At 39.9% G+C, this 23,754-nt stretch overlaps 1 protein-coding gene across 10 annotated transcripts in view; it reads left to right on the forward strand.

The window, feature by feature from the left end:
- Positions 1-23,754, forward strand: part of GSAP (gamma-secretase activating protein) — a 178,692-nt gene that overhangs the window by 111,534 nt on the left and 43,404 nt on the right. For 9 of the 10 annotated variants that reach the window (XR_014139384.1, XR_014139383.1, XM_081800647.1 and 6 more), the window contains 9 exons: positions 4,510-4,598; positions 8,272-8,341; positions 9,427-9,476; positions 12,468-12,572; positions 13,555-13,614; positions 14,579-14,622; positions 15,638-15,723; positions 17,015-17,050; positions 23,175-23,252. Coding sequence is in view for 8 of the 10 variants with exons in the window: in XM_081800647.1 (XP_081656773.1) it covers positions 4,510-4,598; positions 8,272-8,341; positions 9,427-9,476; positions 12,468-12,572; positions 13,555-13,614; positions 14,579-14,622; positions 15,638-15,723; positions 17,015-17,050; positions 23,175-23,252 (618 nt within the window). In the remaining 2 variants the exon portion in view is untranslated. The remainder of the gene's footprint in view (positions 1-4,509; positions 4,599-8,271; positions 8,342-9,426; positions 9,477-12,467; positions 12,573-13,554; positions 13,615-14,578; positions 14,623-15,637; positions 15,724-17,014; positions 17,051-23,174; positions 23,253-23,754) is intronic. The other variant, XM_081800646.1, reaches the window with a different exon arrangement.

Consider the following 23,754-nt stretch of genomic DNA (forward strand, 5'->3'; position numbering starts at 1 on the left):
GTTAACCTTTTAGTCCAGCAGCTATGGTAAGAACCAGCTCTGCACAGACATAATTTGACAGACCGTGCCCTAGCTCAGCTGCTCGGCCCTGCTTCTTGCTTTTTGCCCAGAGCCCTTGGGAAAATATTTACCGCCTACATGTGTGCCACCCGGAAGTGTGGCTGGAAAGGATCCCCGTTAGGACAAGCCATGACCAATGAGGGGCCAAAGAGCTGAAGAATAAATACTCCCCTTTCCATCCCTGAAGCGGATAACTCTGATGTGTCCTCCATGCCGCTCAAAGTTCCAAGGTAGTCGTGAATTTGATAAGGTCCCGCTTACTGGTGTATTCTTCCTGTTTCACACTCCCTACTCCCTCACACCACAGCCCTCTTGTCTTAGTTTGGGCTTTCCCCCTAAGCTGAGTCTGAAGCAAGCATTTGAGCGCAATTAGTTTATTTGAGGGATGATCCTAGGAAGCACTATTAGGGGAGTGTTTAAACAGAGATCTGAAAGAAGGGAGGGAGCAAGTGCGTGGCTGTGGGGAAGGCACATTTCTGACGGTGACAACAGCCAGCACAAAGGTCCTGGGGCCAGAGTGTACTTGGTGAACTTGCTGATAAGGACAGTGAGGAGGTCAATGAGGCCGAAGGAAAAGGGGCAGAGGGGTAGGAACGGAGGCCAGAGGAAAACAGGGCTGAAGTGCAGACAGATCATGGAGACCCTACAAGGCCTTTGTTCAGTTAAGATTTCAGAAATGATGGGACCAGAAAGAACCGTAGACTCTATTATGCTCTTTTATCCTTTGAACAAATATTTTGGAAAACCTTATTTTATCTGCCCATGAATGACCTAATAAGCCATTCAATTATAAAATGTAGTTTGCCTGGAGGTATTGTTTAACACTCTGTTGCTTTATAATGAGATTTTTCCGTTGCAAGTGAGACAAACTGTAACATCTTTCATATGAACAAGATAAGGTTCTTTGGTCCACATACTTTGCAACACAGTTTTTATCCATAGTGCTTCTCTTCTTGGCTGTGGCCATGGCAGATTAATGTTTTGTTTAGGACATAGTAAAAGAGAAGTTGTCTGGCTGGCTCACTCTGTAGAACATGCAGCTTCTGATCTCAGGGTTGTGAGTTCAAGCCCCATGTTGGGCATAGAGCTTACTTAAAAAAAAAAAAAAAAAGAAAAGAAAAAGGGAAGAAGAAAAGGACCTAACTGCCCCCTTCACCCTCCCCCATGGAGTTGCAGTTGCCTCAAGCACAGCGCCTCCCCCTGGGCAGCTATGGGGATGGCCACATGTGTTGGCCGCTGAGACTCCCAAGGCCCCCTGCACTAGTGTAGTTAAGTGCTGCCGAGGCTCCATGGAGCTGTGGATTGTTTCAAGAGCTCCAGTAACGAGAGCTGCTTCAGAACCAGACCCTGCTAGACTCTTCCAACCTTGTCATCATTCACAACATGTGTCTTCACCTGCATCAGACTAGATTCTTTTGTAGACTCTCTACTTTCCCCATGCCATGCCTGTCCTTATGCTTTTTTTAAAAAAAATTCTTGTTCAATTTATATAAACTAAAAAAACCAAAAAAACCCCAAAAAACCAGTTCACTTGTTTCTCCCTTTCCCCACCCCCCACCTCTTGTAACTGCCAATTTGTTCTCTGCATCTATGAGCATGGGGTTTTTATTCCTCTTTCCAGGAATCTATCCGTAAGAGAGATGATGATATGGTATTTGTCTTTCTCTGATTTCACTTAGCACAATGCCCTCAAGATCCGTCCAAGTTGTCACTTTTGCTCCTGCTGTCTCTGCTTTCTGTGATATCTACAAGATGTGGCGTATCCTGTGGTGATGCCCTCCCAGGCTCCACTGACATCTGGATTCTCGAACTTCTTTTTTTTTTTTTAAGACTTGAGAGAGAGAGAGAGCACAAGCAGGGGGAGCAGCGGGCAGAGGGAGAGGGAGAGGCAGGCTCTCCACCAAGCAGGGAGCCCGACACGGGGCTCGATCCCAGGACCCCCAGACCATGACCTGAGCCGAAGGCAGACGCTTAACGGACTGAGCCACCCAGGCGCCCCTGGATTCTCAAACTTCTTAAGACAACTTTAAGCACTTCATGGAATCACGGGATTTCATGACTGAAAGCGATTGTAGAAGTGATCTGATTCTCTAGTTTTTTTTTTTTAATAACAAGGCACTGAAAAAAAAATAACAAGGCACTGAAGCCTAGGAATGCTTTGTCCTTTCTGAAAAGTGTCTATTAGGTTAGCAGCAGAGTGTAAACTAGAACCGATGTCTCTAGAATCCTAATCCAGAGTTCATCGAATTACACCATGAAAGCACATGGTATGTTACTGAGAGAAATTCCTGTTTACATGATTACTCTTATCATTATGCTTATTATATTAGTCAGGTGCCTGGGCTGTCCCAAAAAAAGGAAAAATTAGTGTAGGAGGATGGCTTCTGTCCTTGAAAATCCTCCCATTTTATTTATTTATTTATTTAAAGATTTTGTTTATTTGACAGAGAGGGGAAGTGGGATAGGGAGAAGCAGGCTTCCCGCCAAGCAGAGAGCCCGATGCGGGGCTCGATCCCAGGACCCCGAGACCATGACCTGAGCTGAAGGCAGACGCCCAATGACTGAGCCACCCAGGCACCCAAAAATCCTCCCATTTTAAAGTCAAGTGAATTTAACTGAAAGCTGGTTATCAAATATCAAAGTCTTAACTATGAGGTGATTCTTTACTCCTTTAAGGAGAAGATTCCCCTGCCCGTCCCATAAAAAGTTTTTGGTTTTTTTTTTTCCCAACTTGGGATATATAAACTTTTAGGTCAAGACATAAAATAGTCAAATGTCAGCTTGTACTACTTAATATAGTAACTTTAATTATTTATTTATACACTTAATGTAAAATAATATAAAAGGAAAATCCTTTTTTTCTCATTCTCACGTTTCACGAAGTATTTCTATTTTTCTTCTCAAATATCTTTGACACCAGTGTCTTTCTTTTAAAAAAAAGATTTTATTTATTTATTAGAGAGAGAGAGAACTAGCACATGTGAGTGGGGAGAGGAAGGGAGGAGGAGGGAGAGGGAGGGGGAAAGAATCTCAAGCAGACTCCCCACTGAGTATGGAGCCTGATGCGGGGCTCAATCTCACGACCCTGAGACCATGACCTAACCTGAAATCAAGAGTCAGATACTCAACCCTCCGAGTCACCCAGGCACTCTGACACCAATGTCTTTCTTATTCCTAGAGACTTTTTTTTTTTTTTTAGTTATCAAGCAGATTCCCAAAGCTCCTCACCTTTACCTCTGTCCCAGTTATTAGAAGTATAGCCCTTTTGAATTGGCATATGATCCTGTCACTTTGATTTTTATCCTAAGTTCCAAGTACCCTTGACCAAACAATATTTGATTTTCATTTGTTCTGTCCTTGTATATTTGGGATCCCACATAGTAACTCACTGTCATGCTTTTTCAGTAATCTTTAAAAGGCATGTTCACAGAGATGTCCAATGCTTGCAATTTTAAGACCACATCATTTGCCTTTATTTGCTGTCAGGTTAGTTTCTTAGATAGTGAAAATCGGCATTGACTCAATTCCAGGCTGCTGTGCAGTCCTGAAATTGTACATTATTATTCAAAATAAAGTCATTGAGAAAGCACCTGAGAGTATTAGTCTTTGTAAGAACTCAGCTCTAAGGCAACTCCGTATGTGAGGTTTCATCTTGGGGGAGGGGAACTCTTGGTCTAAATCTGGATATCTGTGGTGATCCCGTGCTAGCCTGTGTCCAAGGACTTCCTCCTCATTGCTATCTTTTATGACATTTGCTGTAACGTGACACTGAGGAATTAAGTGGGTCTTTATCAACGCAGCTCCACCACCATCCCAGAGGGAAGCCAGGCCCCTGTCCTCTTCAGAGGTGCTGTCATGGTCATGTATCAGAAATATCTTTATATTTTCACCCACCAATGATATTGGTCCTTGTGCTGCAGAATTGGGAGTGATAGTGAATTGAGTTGTGTTTGCTTAGACTTAGAAGTCCAGAGGGACTGTGAGGCTGTGCTGAGGAATGGGCAGGCACTTGGTCCTCACTCCATGTATATTGATTTCTCCTTCATGAGGTTTTCTTTATCTGTTGTGGGCTTTAAGAACTGTCAAAGTAAATTTTAAGAAAATTACTTTTCCTGGGGCACCTGGGTGGCTCAGTCGTTAAGCGTCTGCCTTCAGCTCAGGTCATGATCCCGGGATCCTGGGATCGAGCCCAGCATGGGGCTCCCCGCTCAGTGGGAAGCCTGCTTCTCCTTCCCCCACTCCCCGTGCTTGTGTTCCCTCTCTCACTGTGTCTCTCTCTGTCAAATAAATAAATAAAATAAAGTAAAATAAAAAAAGAAAATTACTTTTCTTGTTGGAAGAGCTAATACAATAGGTAACGTATTTACATTTTCAAAATTCAAACCTAAGGGGAGAAGATAACAAAAGACATTTTGGTCTTCATTACTAAAAGCCTCCTTTCCTTTGTAGGATCAAAGTGTTTAACTTTGTTGGTTGAAATCCACCCTGTTAACAACGTGAAGGTTCTAAAAGCCGTGGATAGCTATATTTGGGTGCAGGTAAGCACGTTATCATTCATCTCACTAATCAAAAGGCGTGAAACCTGGAGGCAATGGTGCTTACAAAGTGTTTTCACAGCTATTATCACATTTAATCCTCAGAGCAATCTCGTAGATGGGTATGGCTGGAATTATCCACTCGTCCTTTGCAAACATGGAAATCAAAACTCAACCTAGCTTCTCTGTCTCTATTATATCATGGTTTGTCTGATAGTCATGTCATGTTTTTACATGATACTGACTCTCAACACACATTTAAGGTAAGTTTAAAAAATGGTTTATTTAATGTACTCCTATAGTTGACAGAGTCAATAGAAATAAATGGCTTAATCCCGGACTTTATCAACTCCATGAAAGGATACAGAGGCACCGTGCGTCCGGTGTGGGTGGGCCAGACATAGTCCGTCTTCATTACTTGCACGCTCTGAACTTGTGAACTGTACTCCTCACCAAAATCTATTTGTAACACCAAAGTCAATACTCACAGTGCTTTTATAGTCAGTCATCTGCAGGCATGTGCGCAGTGGTGAAAAATTTGTCACCTAGCTGAGGCTGAACAAGGTGGCACTGCTCTCTTGGTTCACCTCTCACGCTGTAAATGGATGTCGTTTTCACGATCTCTTGAGTGCCATGATCTTCACATTTGGGGGCTTTTCTTTGGTGATTTCACTATTTCAAATGTTCCCCACACAGAGCGCTCAAGTGCTGTCTAGAGTCCCTGAGCACAAGAAGGCCGCGCTGTGGTTTATAGAGAAAATATGTGGGTTAGATAAACTGCATTCAGGCATGAGATTACGGTGCTGTTGACCATGAGTTCAGTGCTAAGGGATCGACAATGTATATTAAATAAGGAGTCTTTTTTTTTTTTTAAAGATTTTATTTATTTATTTGACAGAGAGAGACACAGCGAGAGAGGGAACACAAGCAGGGGGACTGGGAGAGGGAGAAGCAGGCTTCCCGTTGAACAGGGAACCTGACTCGGGGCTCGATCCCAGGACTCTGGGCTCATGACCTGAGCTGACGGCAGACGCTTAACAACTGAGCCACCCAGGCGCCCCGAGATGTCTTTAAATAGGAACCCACTTGAAACAAAGTTATGTACTAACTGGTTGATACAGATCCTTGCATTTCCCTTCAGTATTCCGGGCGTGGTGTTTGTGGCGATCCGTAGACTATGCAGTGCTGGAGCATGACTTCCTTGCGTAACCTGAACAATCTGCTTCTCCTCCTTGGCAAGCGGAGCTCCTAGGCCGCATTCCCCCTCCCCCGGGAAGCTGCTGTGTTTACACTGTCCTCAGTACTGGGGTGACTTTGGGACAGACCATACTTCCCTTTTCTGTCCTGTTCTTTTGGCTTCCTTAGCATCTCCATCCAGGGCTGTGTCCGGCAATGGAGAAGTTATTGAAGGATTGGGGCAGCTAAAGAGAATTAGAGCACAGGAAGGGCAAGGGTTTTTATAAGTACATGGTTGCACAGCATGGCGAATATTTTAACAACTACTGAATTGTATATTTTAAAATAGTTAAAAAGGTGATTTTTCTGTTACGCAAATTTTATCTCAATTTTTTAAAAAATTAATAGTACATGATGCATGACTGTTTCCATAGGCCAAAGGGAAAGTCCCCGCCCACGTGAAGTAATACCTGTCCTTGTCTTGTGGACCCATCTCTGTTCCTAGCCCTGCTCCCTGCTCCTCATGCTTTTTCTTCTGGGGAGGGAAGAATCTCACAAACCTCCATCCAGGGCAAACCCTCACCTCCCTTTCCCCCACCCTCTCCCCTTTACAGAAATGCCATTCGCTGTCCACTGAGTTTGGTCTTGCCCTGCAATCTGTCTGCCTTTTCTTACCAAAACATTCATGGTGATCTCCGGTAGTACATTTCCCCAAGTCTGTACGTGCAGCCTCGACCGCCTTCACAGAGGAACTTCAGCAGGACAGTAGTGGGTGGGGTTTGGATCCCAATCCGGTCCCTTTTGAGAATTGCCTACCAGCATGACCTGCATCTTCCAAATAGTTCCAGATATCCACCTATAGTGCATATCTTCCAACTATGAATATTAATCATCAGAGCCTAGCTCCATATTTGTGAAGATAAATATTCCCCTACTATGATGTAATCTATATAGATTTCTACTGACACTGCAAAATCAAAACAAAACAAAACCTTGCATATTTTTTGCTTTTGTAGAGCTGTGTTTGAAGCCTCTCTTTCTATAGTCTTCCAGGCTCTGCTCTAGGGCTGCCTCATCATAGAAAGGAAAACCACCACTACCTAAATGGAACTTTTAAAATCATGTTCTTACTCATTGCCACACAAAGACCAGGCAAAAGTGTAGAATGTCAGCACCTTCCTCCAGGTCACAGTCCTAAGCAAGCATGCTTTGGTACCTCTGTAGTCCCAAGGGAGGTTGAATCGTCTTTTGTAGGAATTTCTTCTTATTATGAGGCACTGAGCATTTGCTCTTCCATTATCCATATGGTGTCACTCAGCTTTGCTTCTCCTCGACCCCAGTACACACAGTTTCCTGTTTGATGTGCACAGTTTCACAAATCAGGACATAATAAGTTCTTCATTATTTTCATAACTGAATTCTGCATTGTTATCTTTTATAATTTTGAAGTTTTTGCTGTGAAGAAATGGTGTATAGTTAATGTTTTGTTTTTCGATTCTAAGAAGGAAACTTGACAACAGACAATTTTTGAAAAATTTACCAGTTCTATTTCCATTTTGTCAGTATGAAAAGTTAGGACACCAGGTAATATATTTCGTCAAAATTTTTCCTAGTCTTTAGAGAGGCTGCTGACTATAAAGTAGGGACATAAAAGGGTTATGTTCTTTTGTCATGCTTTGAAGTTTGGAGGGAAAAACCAAAATTCACTGGTGGATCCTTTCTAGTAAGCTTTCACGTTACAAAACTTAACTGCTGAATTATAATTACCCTTTTGATGATGAAAGAATTAAGTCACGGGAGTCACCCCATGACCCCTTATCACAGCTCATAGCATCAGGCCTGTGTTGCTGGCTGGCTGCTTTGTCCTGTGGGCTGGCACATATGGGAGAGCACAGAGAAGGAGGAGTGGGGTGGATCAAGCCTTTTCTTCCCAGTGGCAGTCGTTCTATTATTCGAGGCTTATAAATCCTCCACCGCATGCCACACTGTGACTCATTGTTCTTTCTTGGAAAGTCCCGCATTACGTTGTGCTTTGTCTCTTCGATGTGGGACTTTGGAAGCTGTAGTAGAGCATATGTTTACTTGGTTGTCAAATTAAATACGAGGTTTAGTTGCACAACAGGTGTATTGATCACTTTTTTGGTGCATGTGGAGAAGAACTTTTATATAGCTGTTGTTTATATTGTTTCTGATTGGCTTCAGAATCACATATTCTAAAATAGAAAGCACCATCTCTAGAAATAGCTTCTACTTTAGCCTTACTGTGGAAATGAATTATGTTGGACCTGCCATCAACTTCCCCCTGGGAAACTGAGCCCCTGAAAGTGTTTCTTTTTCCTCTTTGCTTCTGTCTGTAATGTGTGTATATGTGATTTGCCTAAACTATTCTATGGTTCCCAGTATCTTCCGTGGTATGTGGTAGTACAGTGATCAGAAACTTTTGAAATATTTGTGTAAGCAAGGTAGTTGCTTATGATTTTGATTAATTTCCTTTTTACAGTTTCTCTACCCCCATGTGGAAAGTCACCCTCTTGCAGAGAACCATCTGTTACTGATTTCAGAAGAGAAATGTAAGTGTATCTTTTAGGTGGTATATATGAACTTCATGAAGGGTTCATCTCTTAGTGAAGTATGGGACTTGACTGAATCTTCTAGATGTCCACTCACCAGTGCTAAAGGTCCAACTGACCTTTGATGTCCACTTAACGTCTAGCACTCCTGTGGAAGGGCTTTTCATTCTGCCCCCACTTGTTCCCTTAGGCCCTGCTCTGTGTCCCCATCCTGGGAATGATGGGCTCCTACATACATGGATTTCCACTTTTGTCACATGGTAGAGTGTAGGACAGTTGTGGAGGCCATTTTTGCCTTCTTTAGTTCATCTTTCTTTAAGGTGTCTGTCACCTCAGATCAAAAAAGGGGAAGGTATTAGAAGCCAGAAGAATTTGATGGTAGAATTTGAAGACACATACTTGGTCAAATTCAGGTAGAGACAAATAAGAATGGGACATCCCTTAATGAAGTTTACACTTTTGGGTGGGAAGGGTGGCAGAGAAAGTTCAAAATCCATTGGCAGATCTTATCTAGTAAGCCGTCTTTCATGTTACAAAATGGGACTGCTGATTTATAATGGGAAGGACAGGCCTGAAAGGGTTAGGTTTGTGTTCAGTGTCTATGCTCATGACCAATTATCTATCTCACATTTTTGTAACTAAAACTGGCAGAAGGTTAAGTATGGCCAAATCTAGATTGCTTACTGAGAGAATGGGACCATACAAGAAGTGCTTGGATGAACTCTGCCCAATGAACCCCTGTTAGCTCCAAATAAGACTATTTGGTGCAGGGAAGATGGTGCAGGGAAGGCCAACATTTGAGGGAACCCAGGGGAGTAGAAGGGCTAAATGCTTCATGTATTGTTGATATTGAAGGGCAAAGTAAATGCTGGATTAGCAGTAGACTGTGGAGGGAGTCTGGAGAAAGGTGGGTTTTGTTTTGCACTTAGATCATGAAACTTCTGTGTGTGATAATACTATCTTTCCAGCTAATTGATTAATCTGTATTGCTTTTATAAATAAAGATTCACCACTGTTAGGTGTAAAAAAGTGCTCATGATTTTCGTAAAGGTTAAACTGTCTTTCTGTTGTTTCTTTTTTTAAAGATATTGAGAAAATTCATATCCAGGTCACCCAAGAAGATGGCAATAGAGTGGTAAATATTTGAAATCTCTTTTGTTTCGGAGTTTTTTCCCCACAGTGACATTTCGAGACTGTTAAGGATAGTTATGTTATAGACACAGACCACTTTCTTTATTTGATGTCTTACAAATTATAGGCTTGCTGTTGTAACATGTGAAATAATACTAGACGTATGAAGGAGTTAATTATCTCCTTTATCTTGACCTCACTCTCCAATCTCAGTCTCATGAGATAACTCATGACAGCCTTGTGGAACTCTTTCCACACCTTTACCTTGCTCATACACACGTACACGTGGTTAGGTGCGCATGCGCAGATTCAGTCATTTTTACCAAAATAGAATCATAATATGATTATTAATTGGCCATTTTTGTTTTTGCTTTTTACTTAATATATCAGGGATATCCCTATAGGTTTTTAAATAGAGATAGAACTTTTCCCCCTAATTTTTAGACATACATAGAATGGGATCATATGGGGATTCATATAGTTCAGTTTTTTTTCTTTTTTTTTTATTGCTTATATTCCACTTCTCCTTGCCTTTTCACCTCTAATTTTTGTCTATAACCTATTATGTCTCCTTTCATGCACTTCTCTGAACCTATGTATTTTCTATCCCCACCCCTGACACACCCAGGGGTTTATTATTCACTCCTTCCTCATTCAACTTTGTGGCATTACCTACAAGTCAACCAGAATAGGTCAATTCATTCTTTTTCGAAGTACATAATAGTCCCTGGTATGGATGTACACAATTTCAATCATTCTCCCATGGGTGGACACTCACTGGATTGCCACTTTTTTTTTTTTTTCATCTTTTTTGTGTTACAAATTATTTCAAAAAAAATTTTTTTAAATAGCTTTACATTTTTGGTACACATATTTCTTTAGGCTAAATCCTCAGGGATGGATAATTGGGTTGACAGGTATAGCATTTAATATATTTCAACAGATTTTGCTAGCTTGCTTTCCAAAAAACCTTGTAACAATTCACAGTTGTACAAGCAATGTGTAAGAATACCCTTTCCCTCTATCCATACCAGTCATAGATGCATTTGCCGTTTAAAAAAAAAAAATCCAATTTGATGAGTGTTAAGTTGATAACATTATTATTTTCATTGGTATTTCTGTTAATATCACTGGCTGTGTGAATTTGTTTTTCTGAAAATTGCTTAGTTATATCCTTGTCTATTTTTCTGTTAGGTTGCCTTTTTCTTGACAGTTGGTGTAAGAGCATAATATATTACTGATATTAAAAATTATTTCCTTTAATATTTAAATAGTTGGCATCAAAATAATCCTTCTCTGAAGATTTTAATTTTAAAGTTAAGTGAAGAACATAGAAATGGAAAATGCATTTATTAAATATGTATCTCTGATTGAAAGCCTCAAATCAAGATGCCTGGCTGGAAAATGACTAGAAAGTGTGTGGCTGGAGCTCTGGGCCACCAGTGGCATGATGGCAGGGCACAGATGGTGGGGTACGGACAGGGCCTGGGGTCGGAAAAGAGTCAGACTAGAGAGGAAGAATGAAGGCAGAATCCCAAAGCCAGCAATGTGGATTTAGAGGAGCGAGTCCCATAAACATTTCAGGGTCAGTGAAATAAACAAGCCCAGGAATGGGTATAGACAGAGGACTGGCTGGTTAGAAGAGGGGCTGGGAGCCATGGAGATACTGCAGAGTGTGGCCACCTGTCAGCAGCCAACACAGAGTAGCCTCAGCACACCGTCATCCTTGCCTGCCCTTCTCTGAAGTATCGCTGTCCTCCTCCTCCTTTTTTTTTTTTTTTTTAAGATTTATTTATTTATTTGAAAGAGCACACACATGCGAGGGAGGAGCAGAGGGAGAGGGAGAGAAATCCTCAAGCAGACTCCCCACTGAGCACAAAGCAGGTGTGTGAGTTGATCCCAGGACCCTGAGATCATGACCTGAGCTGAAACCAAGAGTCGGATGCCTATGGAGCCCCCCAAGCACCCCCACTACTCTTATTCTTAAGGACTTAGATGACAGCTTCTTAAGGCAGTGTGCGGTTCCATGCATTCATAACAACATCCTGTGGTAGGTAGGCAGTGTTATAATTATCCCCATGTTTACAGAGAATGCAACAAGCAAGGCTCACAGAGGTGAGGGAACTCTAGAGAGGGAAAAAATTGAGATGTGAATCTGGGTTGCCACACTCTGATGATCATGTTTTTGTCAGTATATACCTTTATCTGAGAGTCCCCAAATCTGTTCTAATTTAACAAATTTCAGAAAAATGGAAACAAGATATATTGCCCAAAGTTTAGAATCTTATTGAGAACAAAGGTTGAGAATATAAAGGTGTTGTAGGAGAGTGCATACTCATCGGGGTAGACTTAGAACATTAGTTAAGTATGCCAGAGTACCATAGGAATACAGAGGTGGGGAGCTGTGCCTTGAGAGGAGGTGAGGGAGGGCTTCATACAGGAGGCAATGCCTAAGTTGGGTTTTGAAGGATGGGCAGTATCACCATACTCATTGTGGAAGACCTAAAGGTAAGAAGCATGACCAAAGACACATGAATAGCTTATGGCAGATCTGGGGGGCAGTGCTCCCCTATCCCCAGGCCTGAGTTTTTTCCTTGGCGTCACAGCTGCTATTTTTGGTGGTGAAGCCCTTTTGTCTGCAGATACCTGAGTGGGTTATGTACGGAATGGGAAGCTTTGAATCTTCTGTTGGCCCTGGTGTTGATTTGTGGTAGGTGTGGTCTTGCCTTCAACAGCCCCATCCTGTCTGGCTAATTAGGGATAAGAATAATATAGTTCTTTATAGAGTGTTTGGAAAGAGCAAGTAATTAAATAATGCCTTAAATCTTTTTCTGGAAAGACTTTCCATGTGTATGTGTTAGGGGTAGGGGAATGCTAAAAATAAACTGTGGAAATATTTATATATATTATGAAGATAGAATAGGCAAAATAATAAATCCAGAAATATTCTCCTTTAAAATAGTTGCTTATCTCTAAAATCTCTTTGGCTCTTTAGGTACTTAAAGACTCTGGCCATCTCCCAAGAGAGAGAGTAGCTGAGGATTTTGTTTGGGCTCAATGGGATATGTCAGAGCAGAGATTATACTACATTGACCTGAAGGTAAAAACTAGTCCACTGGCCTCCTTTTTACCGGTACAACTTAGCTTTGACATTACCATTATTATAATTTATTAATCACTGCATTTTCGTTGATGGGGACAATCAATGAAAGTTTATTAAAAATATGAAATATTTTCATTACTGTTTGCCTCGTGGTTGCTTCCTTTTCTCTCTTTCTTTTTTACTAATGTTTTTGTTGATCTTTTATTTTTATTGTTTTTTAAAGATTTTATTTGGGGCACCTGGGTGGCTCAGTTGGTTAACCGTCTGCCTTTGGCTCAGGTCATGATCCCAGGGTGCTGGGATGGAGCCCAGCATCAGGCTCCCTGCTCAGCAGGGAGCCTGCTTCTCCCTCTGGCTGCCACTCCCCCTGTTTGTGCTCACTCGCTCTGTCAAATAAATAAATAAAATCTTTTTTAAAAAATATTTTATTTAGGGGCGACTGGGTGGCTCAGATGGTTGAGCGTCTGCCTTCGGCTCAGGTCACGATCCCAGGGTCCTGGGATCGAGTCCCACATTGGGCTCCCTGCTAGGCGGGGAGCCTGCTTCTCCCTCTGCCGCTGCCTCTCCCTATCTCTCTCTCTCTCATGAATAAATAAATATAAAGAAAATATTTATTTAGAGAGAGAGCATGTGCGTGCATGCACATCAGCGAGGGAGGGGCAGAGGGAAAGAGAGAACCTCTAGCAGACTCTGCACTGAGCACAGAGCCCGACTCTGGGCTTGATCCCATGACCCCGAGATCATGACCTGAGCTGAAACCGAGAGTCGGACGCTCAACTGACTGAGCCACCCAGGCTCCCCTGTTGATCTTTTTTTAAAGATTTTATTTTTTTTAAGTCATCTCTATACCCAACGTGAGGTTCAAACTCACAACCCCAAGATCAAGAGTTGCACACTCCACCACCTGAGCCAGTCACGTGCCCCTTTGTTGATTTTTTTCTTTTTTGTAATTTGTCATTTATTCTGTTTTCTCTTTTAGAAATCAAGGAGTGTCTTAAAATGCATCCAGTTTTCTGCTGATGAGAAGTTTAACTTAATGGTAAGTCCGGAGAATGATTGGGCTATAGGAAATTTTATAACACATGGCCTCCTTTTAAAGAGAGCTGTTACCAGAAACAGCATTTTAGCATTCTCGTGTTCGTCACTTGCATGAGCAAGTAACGTAGTTCTTGTCATCTCGAGGCTTCAACTCTATAACAAATACAATTAACGTAGGTGATTCGAAGAGCACACAGGAAATTTCTGCTAACTGAATGCCTCTCATTAAAGACACAAGCATATGAGTGAGGATTTGTAGAAGGTAATAGGTATGGTCTATAGTAGACAGCTTTAAGTGGTTACAAGTCATTTGAGCCAAAAAGACTTGTGAGGATGGTGGATTTGAGTGTAGGGTAAAACGTCAATGAGAGTGTATAGTCTAATTAGTAAAAATCTAGCATCACTCCTGGCAAAGCCGTTTGGAATGCTAGTCTTGTAGTGAGGAATCCTAAATATCTTTACCTGTGATGAAGAGAAAGTTATTCTTCACTAGGATTAGTATGGTGTCTAATATAGATTGATATCATACCATTACAAGAATTTCATTTATTCCTCCTGCCCTTTTTTTTAAAAAAAAAAAAAAAAAACCTCACTCATTCTCCTTCTAAAGACATCCAGTCCTTCCCTCTGTGCATGGTCATCTGTATCTTGTAAAAAGTCTACCCCTACTGATTGGCGTATTATACAACCCATTTATGATATTCAAATCTGAGGCAGTTTGTCAAGTATTAGCCCTTTAAGAAATAAATATACACCAAGCCTGTGATTGTGTGTAAACTCTAGAATATTCCCAATGGACTTTCTGTGCTGTGGATCTGGGGGATAATGTCTGAAGAAAATGATGGGTTAAAAGGGCTCTTCATCAATAGGCAAGCACAGCATTGTCAGACTTGCTCTGGGTTTCAGAACTATCATCGCTAAATTAATGTCATTTTTTGGTTTGTTTTCTCATGATTTTTTGACAGTTTGAAGCACCCTTGGATATAACATTAAGTGACTCAGGATTTAAGTAAGTTACTCATTGATTACTGCTAATTCTTATAGACACTCGTGGGCAGAATGATTGCATTTATACCTAATTTATGGTATGCACATATAAGGACAATTCGATATTCTGTGTTTGTGTGTGTGTGACTTTTGATATTTCTGTCCTCCATAGGCAATATAAACAACTTATCAAGCACGAACACAGGGTTTTTCATGTAAAGTCAATCATATTGATTTTCGTAGCCATTTATTCCTATAGGATGTTTCAGTTTATTTTGATCCGTGGAAGTGCTCTTCTCCCTGTGATTCAATAAAAGGATTTGATGAATCAGAGCTACATTTAGAATCAAACATCAAACCCCTTCTCTTGTTGCCACCAAAGAGAAGGGGTTTGCAGTCAATCCACGTGTGGCTCAGCTGTCTGTTGCATTACTATTTGTTTTCCTTTTTACACCTTTACAAAGGTGAGCTTTTCTTCCCCCAGACTATTTTACATAGAGTAAAAACATGAACATTTTTGAAAAAATAGACACAAACCCACTAGTGCACGGAAGAAATGAAAGTCTTCTTGAATTAGAATAATGATAATCCTAAACTGTTCTATGTTTCAGTAGCTTTATTTCATCACGTATGAACACTCAGTTCTTACTTTGAAACTGTATATGCAGTACTCTACTTAAGAAAAAAAATTTTATTACTTTCAACTTCTGTTTTTATTTTTCTCCCTCTATTGCCAGGGCCATGCCATTTATGTATTTTTTATTAGTTTTATAGAACTTTTAAACAAAAATTAAAACATCTTAAATTTCTCAGGGACAAGTCTCTACTTCTGTGGGTATGTTATAGTGGTTACTATCCTTTATAAAGGAACTTTATTTTTTATTTAAAAAAATTCTTCTTATTAAAGTGTAGTTGACATACAGTATTATATTAGTTTCAAGTGTATGACACAGTCGATTATGCAATGCTCACTGCATTAAGTGAAAGAGGGAACTAATTTTTAAATGCATTCAGTTTCTTATCCTTTATGTCCTTAGACTTGTAAACTTTGGATGTGATGATCTTCAAGACGAAGAGAACTTATCCAAACACCTGACCCTGTGCGTTTTTACCAACCATACAGGTAGAACCAGGATTGTATTTATCAATTTATTCAACTATACTTGAGTTCTATAAAAAATTTAGTCATTTCCTTAGCCATATGGATCCTTAAAATGTAATAGAGCCACAGTCTTACTTAAGTGATCAGATGGATATTTATGTACCAAATTATCTTCTCCACTGCAGTTTTATATATTCTCCGTTTGTATGAAAGAAGCCACAGTCAGCAAGGTTATTGTTCTAATAGTTATTTGTATTTTTTAATAGAGGGGATAGATTCATATGTAATTGATCTACATTTTCACCTGCTCCATCTTTTAACAAATGGCATCCAATTACGGGGATGCTTTTTGTGTCAGGCTTACTGATATATTTGGTTCTAAACCTATGTACCTAGCTTCTCTAAGAACCATTCTATAACTTACTGAGCTAACAATCAAAGCTTGACATAAAGTTATTAGTGTACGTAACTGTCTACACAGTCAACTCTAATAACTAAATCTGATAGCCTTTTTAAATACCCTAGCTTGAGTGGACAGTTACCACTGATTAAGTAGCACTTGGAGTAAAACTGTATTCCTTTAAAGCCAAATTATGTGGTATTCACTAAGCCAATGTTTATGGAGACTTACTGTGCGCTATGTATTGGAGATAACAATGATGAGCAAAATGGACCTAATTTTTATTAGTACAGAGGTTATTGTTTGGAGTTTAGACATTAAGTGCACACATAGTACTTCAAAAGAATCTTGATAAATTGTAGGAATTAGGAAGTTAGAGTATATAATGGAGACTTAATGGTAGACGCTAGTATCTTCAGATATGTTCTAGTTCAGCTAGTTTATCCCTGTTGGTCTTACCCTCCAGGACATTGTGTCCCCATTCTGTCTTAGTCCTGAAAATTGTCCCCCTTGCTATCTCACTCCATTATCCATCCCATTTTTTCCAATTTCAGGCATAAAGTCCCTCCATAAACCAGTTTTGAGAGTTTAGGGAAGGAAATGATATTTCACTTGAGACTTGTAGGGTGTTTATGAAATAAGAACAGTGTGACTGAAGTAGAGTGAGCAAGCCGGAGAACACCATGGGTGAGAGCTGAAGAGTAGGCTTGAGTCAGGTAATGTAGGGCCTTGCAGACCATGAAAAATTTTATATTTTATTCTCAGAGTTCTAAGGTCATTAAAGGGTTTTTTTTTTAATTTTTAGAATGTTCAAGCATTACAGAAAAGTTCAAGAACAGAATGAACATTCATGTACCTTTTACTTAATTGTGTCATTTACAATATTTGCTTGATCATTCTCCCCATGCATAGGTACCACATTCTTCCTTTTGACTAAACCATTCAAAAGTAAGTTACAGACATCCTCACACTTTACCACTAAATAACAGCATGTATCTCCTTAGGTCAAGGACACTCTTTTACATAACCTCAGTTCCATTATCACTGAAAGAAATTAATCACACTAATAATAACTATTTCATATTCAAATTTCTATAATGATTTCAAAAAAGTCCTATTATGTGTATATTCTCTATGTGTATGTGTATGCATATGTGTTACATATATGTGTATGTATACCAATGAATAAATATATGCATGTGTATAACTTTTAAAGTCAGGATGCCATCAAGACTTATGTATTATTTCTGGTTATTATGTCTTTGTCATCTGCTTTAATGTAGATCACTTCCCTCCCTCTATCCTCTACCCCCTTTGTTTTTCTTTCACAACATTGATATTTTGTTACCTTGTGGAATGTCCTACATTCTGGATTTGTCTAATTGTTTCCTTGTGGAAGTGTTTAACTTCTTCCTCTATCCTCCACATTCTCTGAAAATTGGTAGTTAGACTGAAAGACACCATTACGCATAGGTTAAAATTTTTTCGTAAGAACACTTCATGGGGTGATATTGTGAAATTTACTTGCACCAGATCAGGAGATGCATAATGTCAGGATGTTCTACTATTTGTGATGCCAAGTTTGGTCATTCAGTTACATGGTAACCACTGTCAATCTCCCTTAAAAAGGTACATTTTAATCTTTGCATGAGTAAACTGTGAAGTATTACTTTGGCACGGTGTGAATGCCCCATTCCCCAACAACTTTTCACATGGCACTCCTTGATGCTCCTTCACTGAAGTGTTTTAAGCAAGCAGTGATGTGATTAGATGTGTATTTGAAAGATCACTGGCTGCCGTGTGAAGAATGGATTGGAGGAGGCAAGAGAAAAAGTGGGGAGATGAGCAGTTAGGGTGAGGTTGTAGTCCTACATCTGGGTGGAGGATGGCTTGAACTAGGATGGGTGTCAGAGATGGTAACTAGATGGGTTTGAGATGCGTTTAGAGATAGAACTGAGAAGCCTTGCTGTCAGTTAGCTGGACAGGAATGGTTCTCAGGTTTCTGGCATAAGCAAATGGGTGAATAGTGGTGCCATTTACTGAGGTGTAGTGGTTTAGGTGGGGCTTTGAAAGGGAGATGGTGAGGGTTGTTTTGGACATGTCAACTGAGAGATCTGGGACTTATAAGAGAGGTCAGAACGGGACATGAATAAATATGGAAGTTTTAAAGACTGTGGTGGGCATTTGAAGCCATGGGAGGAGTATAGGGTCAAAAGGGAAGAAACTTAGGAATAAGATCTGAGAAGCAAAATATATAAAGGTTGGGTGGAATATCCAAAGAAAAAGAAAAAAAGAATGGAGAGAAGAGGGGAAAACCAAGTGTTTTACTACAGCAGCCAAAGGCAGAGGGGGTTTCACAAAGGGGAAGGTGGCTAACTGTTAACAGGTAGTGAGAGGTGGAGTCTACCGGGCCTGACAGCATGAAGGTTAACGTGAGTACTTCGTGTTGGGTGACTGAGGAGAAATGTTGGTGGTGCTGGATGAAATAGCATGTGGGAGGTGTAGCCATGAGAGAGGCAGCAGCTAGAAGGGGTAGTAGGGTTTAGGGAATATTATTTTTGAAGATGGTAGAGACTCCAGTGTGCTTGAACACTTACAAGGCAAGAGAAAAGACGACAGTACACAGCAGATAGGAAGAACTGGTCGAGCGCATTTGCTGAGCAGGTGGGAGGTAATGGGACCCAGAGCTCGCGTGGAGGGACCCGGGTAGGTTCTTCCTACTTCACTTTAAATCTGTTGACTATAAACAGTCATTTTAGGCTTTCATTCTTTGAAGCTTTTATTCCTTTTCATTTTATTCCCATAGGAGTTTCTCATGAACAGTAGCAGCTAAAACTTATAAATGGGCGATCTGTGACATCAAATGTTAGGTTTATCTGCACGAGAGGTAGAAGAGTCTGTTCTTTCCTTTCTAAGCAATGTCTAGGAAAGTCGAAAATGAGCCTTTTGCTGTTCACAGTCAGCTCTGAACTCGAAATAAGCGGGTTCCAAATGGGATGCGTCCCTATTTAGGATGCAGCAAGCCAGAGAAGCAACCTTTTGGTTTTTAACCAATAAACTGTCAGCTCATGTATTTCCCAAATTGCTTTTTTTAAAAAATGATTTTTCACGAACTTTGTGGTTAAACAAACGAAAACCTGAAGTAGGAATGGAGAAGGGAGCAAATAGTCGAATCCCTGTATGGCTCCCTCTACACCAGAGAGCTTCATTTCCCGCGGGCGTGGAGACCAGAGAACATGGTTCATGAAAAAGGTGCTGACAGACTCAGGGTCTTAAACAAACGCAATGTTGCATCAGTGATGATGCTATCATAATATTTGATGTTCATTTGTCCCATATTGGTCGTTGGGAGCTACTTTGTCCTTTCAGCATTACTTGTTATTCTTGAAAGCATCTTTGTCCTGAATTTTCCTGCCCTAAGAAATGAAATCCCCGGGATGCCTGGGTGGCTCAGTCCATTAAGCGTCTGCCTTTGGCTCAGGTCATGATCTCAAGGTCCTGGGATCGAGTCCCGAATCGGGCTCCTTGCTCGGTGGGGAGTCTGCTCTTCTCCCTCTGCCTGCCACTCCCCCTGCTTGTGCACACGCTCTCTAATAAATAAATAAAATCTTAAAAAAGAAAGAAAAAGAAAGGAAGAAAGAAAGAAAGAAAGAAAGAAAGAAAGAAAGAAAGAAAGAAAGAAAGAAATGAAATCCCCTACCTTCCAAGGCATGAGAGGTTAAAATCTGGATGAGGGGGTTGCTCATGAGAGGCGATGGTGGGCAAAAGCTTCCGTATTAAGATTCAGTTTGTGTAGATTTTTAAAAATGGTTCCTAGCAGGAGGGTGAATCAGAGACTTCCTAAAGCAGTGAAGGGAAGGAAATATTCTTATTTCTGTCCCGTCTAATAATCAACCGTGCAGCTGCGCTTAAGTCAGTGGCTGTCATTCTTTCTTGTGCACCATCTACTGGGAGGTGGTGAGGGGTGAAAAGTGTACATTATCTTTCCTGTTCATATAATTGCAAGAGTTGCCCTCCACAAGTTCCCAGAATTAGTCCTGTGTTTTAGCATTTTATAGAGCCTTTTACAATGAGATAATTTCCCTTGGAAAACTTCGTCCATAATAGCTTTCATTGTCCAAATAGTTTCCCAAAGGCTAGCCAACTTTGAGATTTTATCTTCATCATTGATGAATATTTATTAAACATCTCTTTCTGGATACACCATTAAGAGCATGCTTTGTTTTTTCAAACTGCAACTTCCCCCAACTTGTAAATAGCAGCAAAATCATTCTGGAATAATAAGAATCACAGCTAACCTTTATAGCCAGATATAACTTCTTCAGCAGAGCTTTATACATATTATCTCATTTAATTCTTATGTAAGAACTATATGAAGTAGGTTCTATATTTTCTTTATTTACAGATGAGGAAACTGAGGTTTAGAGAATTTTATTAATTTGCCCCAGTCACATTATATTTATTTATTTTTTCAGTTTATTTTCTTATTTAAGTAATCTCTACACCCAACATGGGGCTCACACCCATGACCCTGAGATCAAGAGTCGCACATTCCACCAACTGAACCAGCCAGGCACCCTGCCCCAGGCACATTTAAAAAATATTGATGCCTGGGTGCCTGGGTGGCTTGGTCAGTTGAGCATCTAACTCTTGATTTCAGCTCAGGTCATGATCTCAGGGTCGTGAGATAGAGCCCCATGTCAGGGGCTTGGAGCATGGAGCCTGCTTGGGATTTTCTCTCCTTCTCCTTCTGCTCCTCCCATAGAGCCTTCTCTCCCTTAAAAAAAAACAAAAACAAAAACAAAAACTGATGCCTGGCTTGGATCTTACCTTCAGAGATTCTGGTTAAGTTGATCTAATGGGAAGCTTGAGAATCTGTGAGTCCCAGGTGAGTTTAATGTACTCTCAAAGTATGAGAAGCAGTGCTCCATTGGGTTGTCCGTTATGGTAGCCACTAGCTACATGTGGCCATTTAAGTTAATTAAAGTTAAATAAAAAAGAGTTCCTCAGTCACAGTAGCTACATTCTAAGTGCTCAATAGTCACATGTAGCTAGTGGCTACCAATTTGGACAGCGCATGTATAAAACATTTCCATTATCAAAGAAAATTCTATGGATGGGACAAGCTTTATAGAGTCTATGCACATCCCATGTCACCTTGCTATGTCTTTATCTCCCCCCGCCCCCACTTTGGGCTTGGGAAAGGGAATTAAGCCACAACCGAATTTGGAAATATTTGCTTATGAGGTCTAAAGATGGCTCTTGGTGTATGTAATTAGGTACATTTATTCTACACCTCACTTTAACTTTCTTCAAAACAAAAATGATGACCTCCATTCTCTAAAGGATGATATGTGGAGGAATGTGCTAGAATGGGGGATATAACCTTCTTTATGTTGTTGACATTTCATATTCATGTCTCAGGATAAATGCCTACAAGAAGAATTTGGGTCAACAGGCATGAATATATTAATCCTCCACAAAACTGTATTTCAGAGAGGTTGTACTAGTTTCCTCCTCTATTATTTGAGAATGCTCTTCCTACTGCTCCCTTAACAGAATTGATTATCATTTTAAAAACTATGCTAATTGGAAAGGAAAAATACGGTGCCTTTAAAAAATTTTTATTTTGTTATTACCAGAGCGGCTGAAGTTTTAACTATGTTTGCTAAATAGTTCTTTCTCCTTGTGATCGTAGAACATAAAAGAACAGGATGAACCAGTAGTTTTTTGCTGGTAGTATGTTTACTTTATGAAAGTAGTCCAAGTGGTACATGGAACTTTTTTAACTGTTATAATTACTATTTTTGTTTATGCTTTAGTATAGTGTTACTTTGATTCTTAGTGAGTCTGCTGTAATTTTAAAGAGAAGTTATTATTGTGTACTCAATAACCGTAACAGTAATTTTACATCTAACAGAATTGTTACTATTTTTACCTGATAAAATTTTTCTTTTTTTTATTATTTTCCATCTAAGATACTGCAATAAAATGTACTTCTAACAATATGGTGCGGTTTTAAATGTTAGTAAAAATGGTCACAAAGGATAAACATTATAACAGAATGCTCATTAATGTCCTTAAATAGCCTTCTTAGAGAAAAATGGGCTTTTTTTTTTTTTTTTACTACCATGATTCTTTGATAAAGGACCTAGTGTAGTATAACAGAGGAAATATTGCTATTCACTGAAGTAGAGTAATGATTGAATTCACACAGCTAGTTAATTTTAGCTCTGGGACTAGAACCCAGCTTTCTAGACCCTGGTCAAGTTCCTTTCCACCCTGGAAATCTCCTGTTTCAGGTAATCACATAAATGTTAGCACTAGAAGTATCAGTTTCGGCATAATGCCCTCCATGGTAGGTCTTTGATGAGCTTATCTAGTCTACATATCTAGCAACAGCTGCTAGAGATGATGGACATATTCCACATTGGACTGTTCATCATATTCTAGAGGAGGTGAAGGCTGAGAGTGTTCTGGAGTGATGGGGTAAGTGAAGGTGGTCAGGGCTCATCTGGAAAAACCACTTTGTGCCAGGAGTTCTTTCCTTTGCACTTGGGCCAAGGTTCTCAGTGACCCAAATATGGGTGGGTGTGGGCCAACACATACTTGCTCTTATTGCCCCAGTTTGCCTTCCAATTCTAGATAAAAAAGGAGACTGGAAACTGTCTGTAAAGAGGATACACATTTTGGTAAACCAGGGTCTATAACTATTGGTAATGGCCAGAAGGCAAGCTAAATAAGAGAGCAGGGCAATATGTGTATATTAGGAGAATCTCTTTTGTAAACTCCTCTAGACTCCCATGATTTCGTATGCAAGAGTGTATTTCTATTCCTTTTCCTATTCTTCAGTAGCTTACCACAGTGCGTTACTTATGTGTGTGCTGAGTAATTGTTGAATTGAAATTTCTTAGCAGCTTGTTAATAAACCATTTTTAGAATTTGGATATAATCTATGAGGTAAGTTGAGGCAGAACATCTAAAGCAAGAGAAGTAAGGTTAAGTGGCTTAGGAAACTTTATTTGTCTATGATTCTTTTCAGCTCTACTAAATAATACCTTCTTACTTCTAGGAACTTTGTGTGTATGTTACAGTCCGAAGTTTGACTCTTGGGAAAAAATCACGTATTCAGTGTTTTACTTTCATAAAGGTACATGTCATTTATTCTTAATTTTTTATTTTTACCTAATCACTTTTTCCAAATAGTAGCAAGTTACATAAATTTTAAAGTCCTACTACCTTGTAATAAATTTTATCAGTACATTCTATACCTGTATGCCTATGTAATACATGTTTCCTAGAAAAATTCACTAATGATGAATACAGTTAACCCTTGAACCACATGGAATTAAATAGCACAGATCCTCTTACATTCAGGGTTTTTAAAAAAATACAGTATAGTACTGTGAATGTATTTTCTCTTCCTTATAATTTTTCTTAATTACATTTTTCTTTTTCTTTCTTTTAATAACATTTTTCTTTACTGTGAGAATACAGTACACAATACATACAACATATAAATTATGTGTTAATTGACTGTTTATGTTATCAGAAAGGCTTCTGGTCAGCAGTAGGCTCTTCGTAGTTAACTTTTGACTCCCCAAAAACTTACATGTGGATTTTTGACTGCTCAGGGGTTTGCACCCCTAACC

Source organism: Leptonychotes weddellii, chromosome 12 (assembly GCF_054177405.1).
Source record: "Leptonychotes weddellii isolate Sample4059 chromosome 12, ASM5417740v2, whole genome shotgun sequence".
Classification (NCBI taxonomy): domain Eukaryota; kingdom Metazoa; phylum Chordata; class Mammalia; order Carnivora; family Phocidae; genus Leptonychotes; species Leptonychotes weddellii.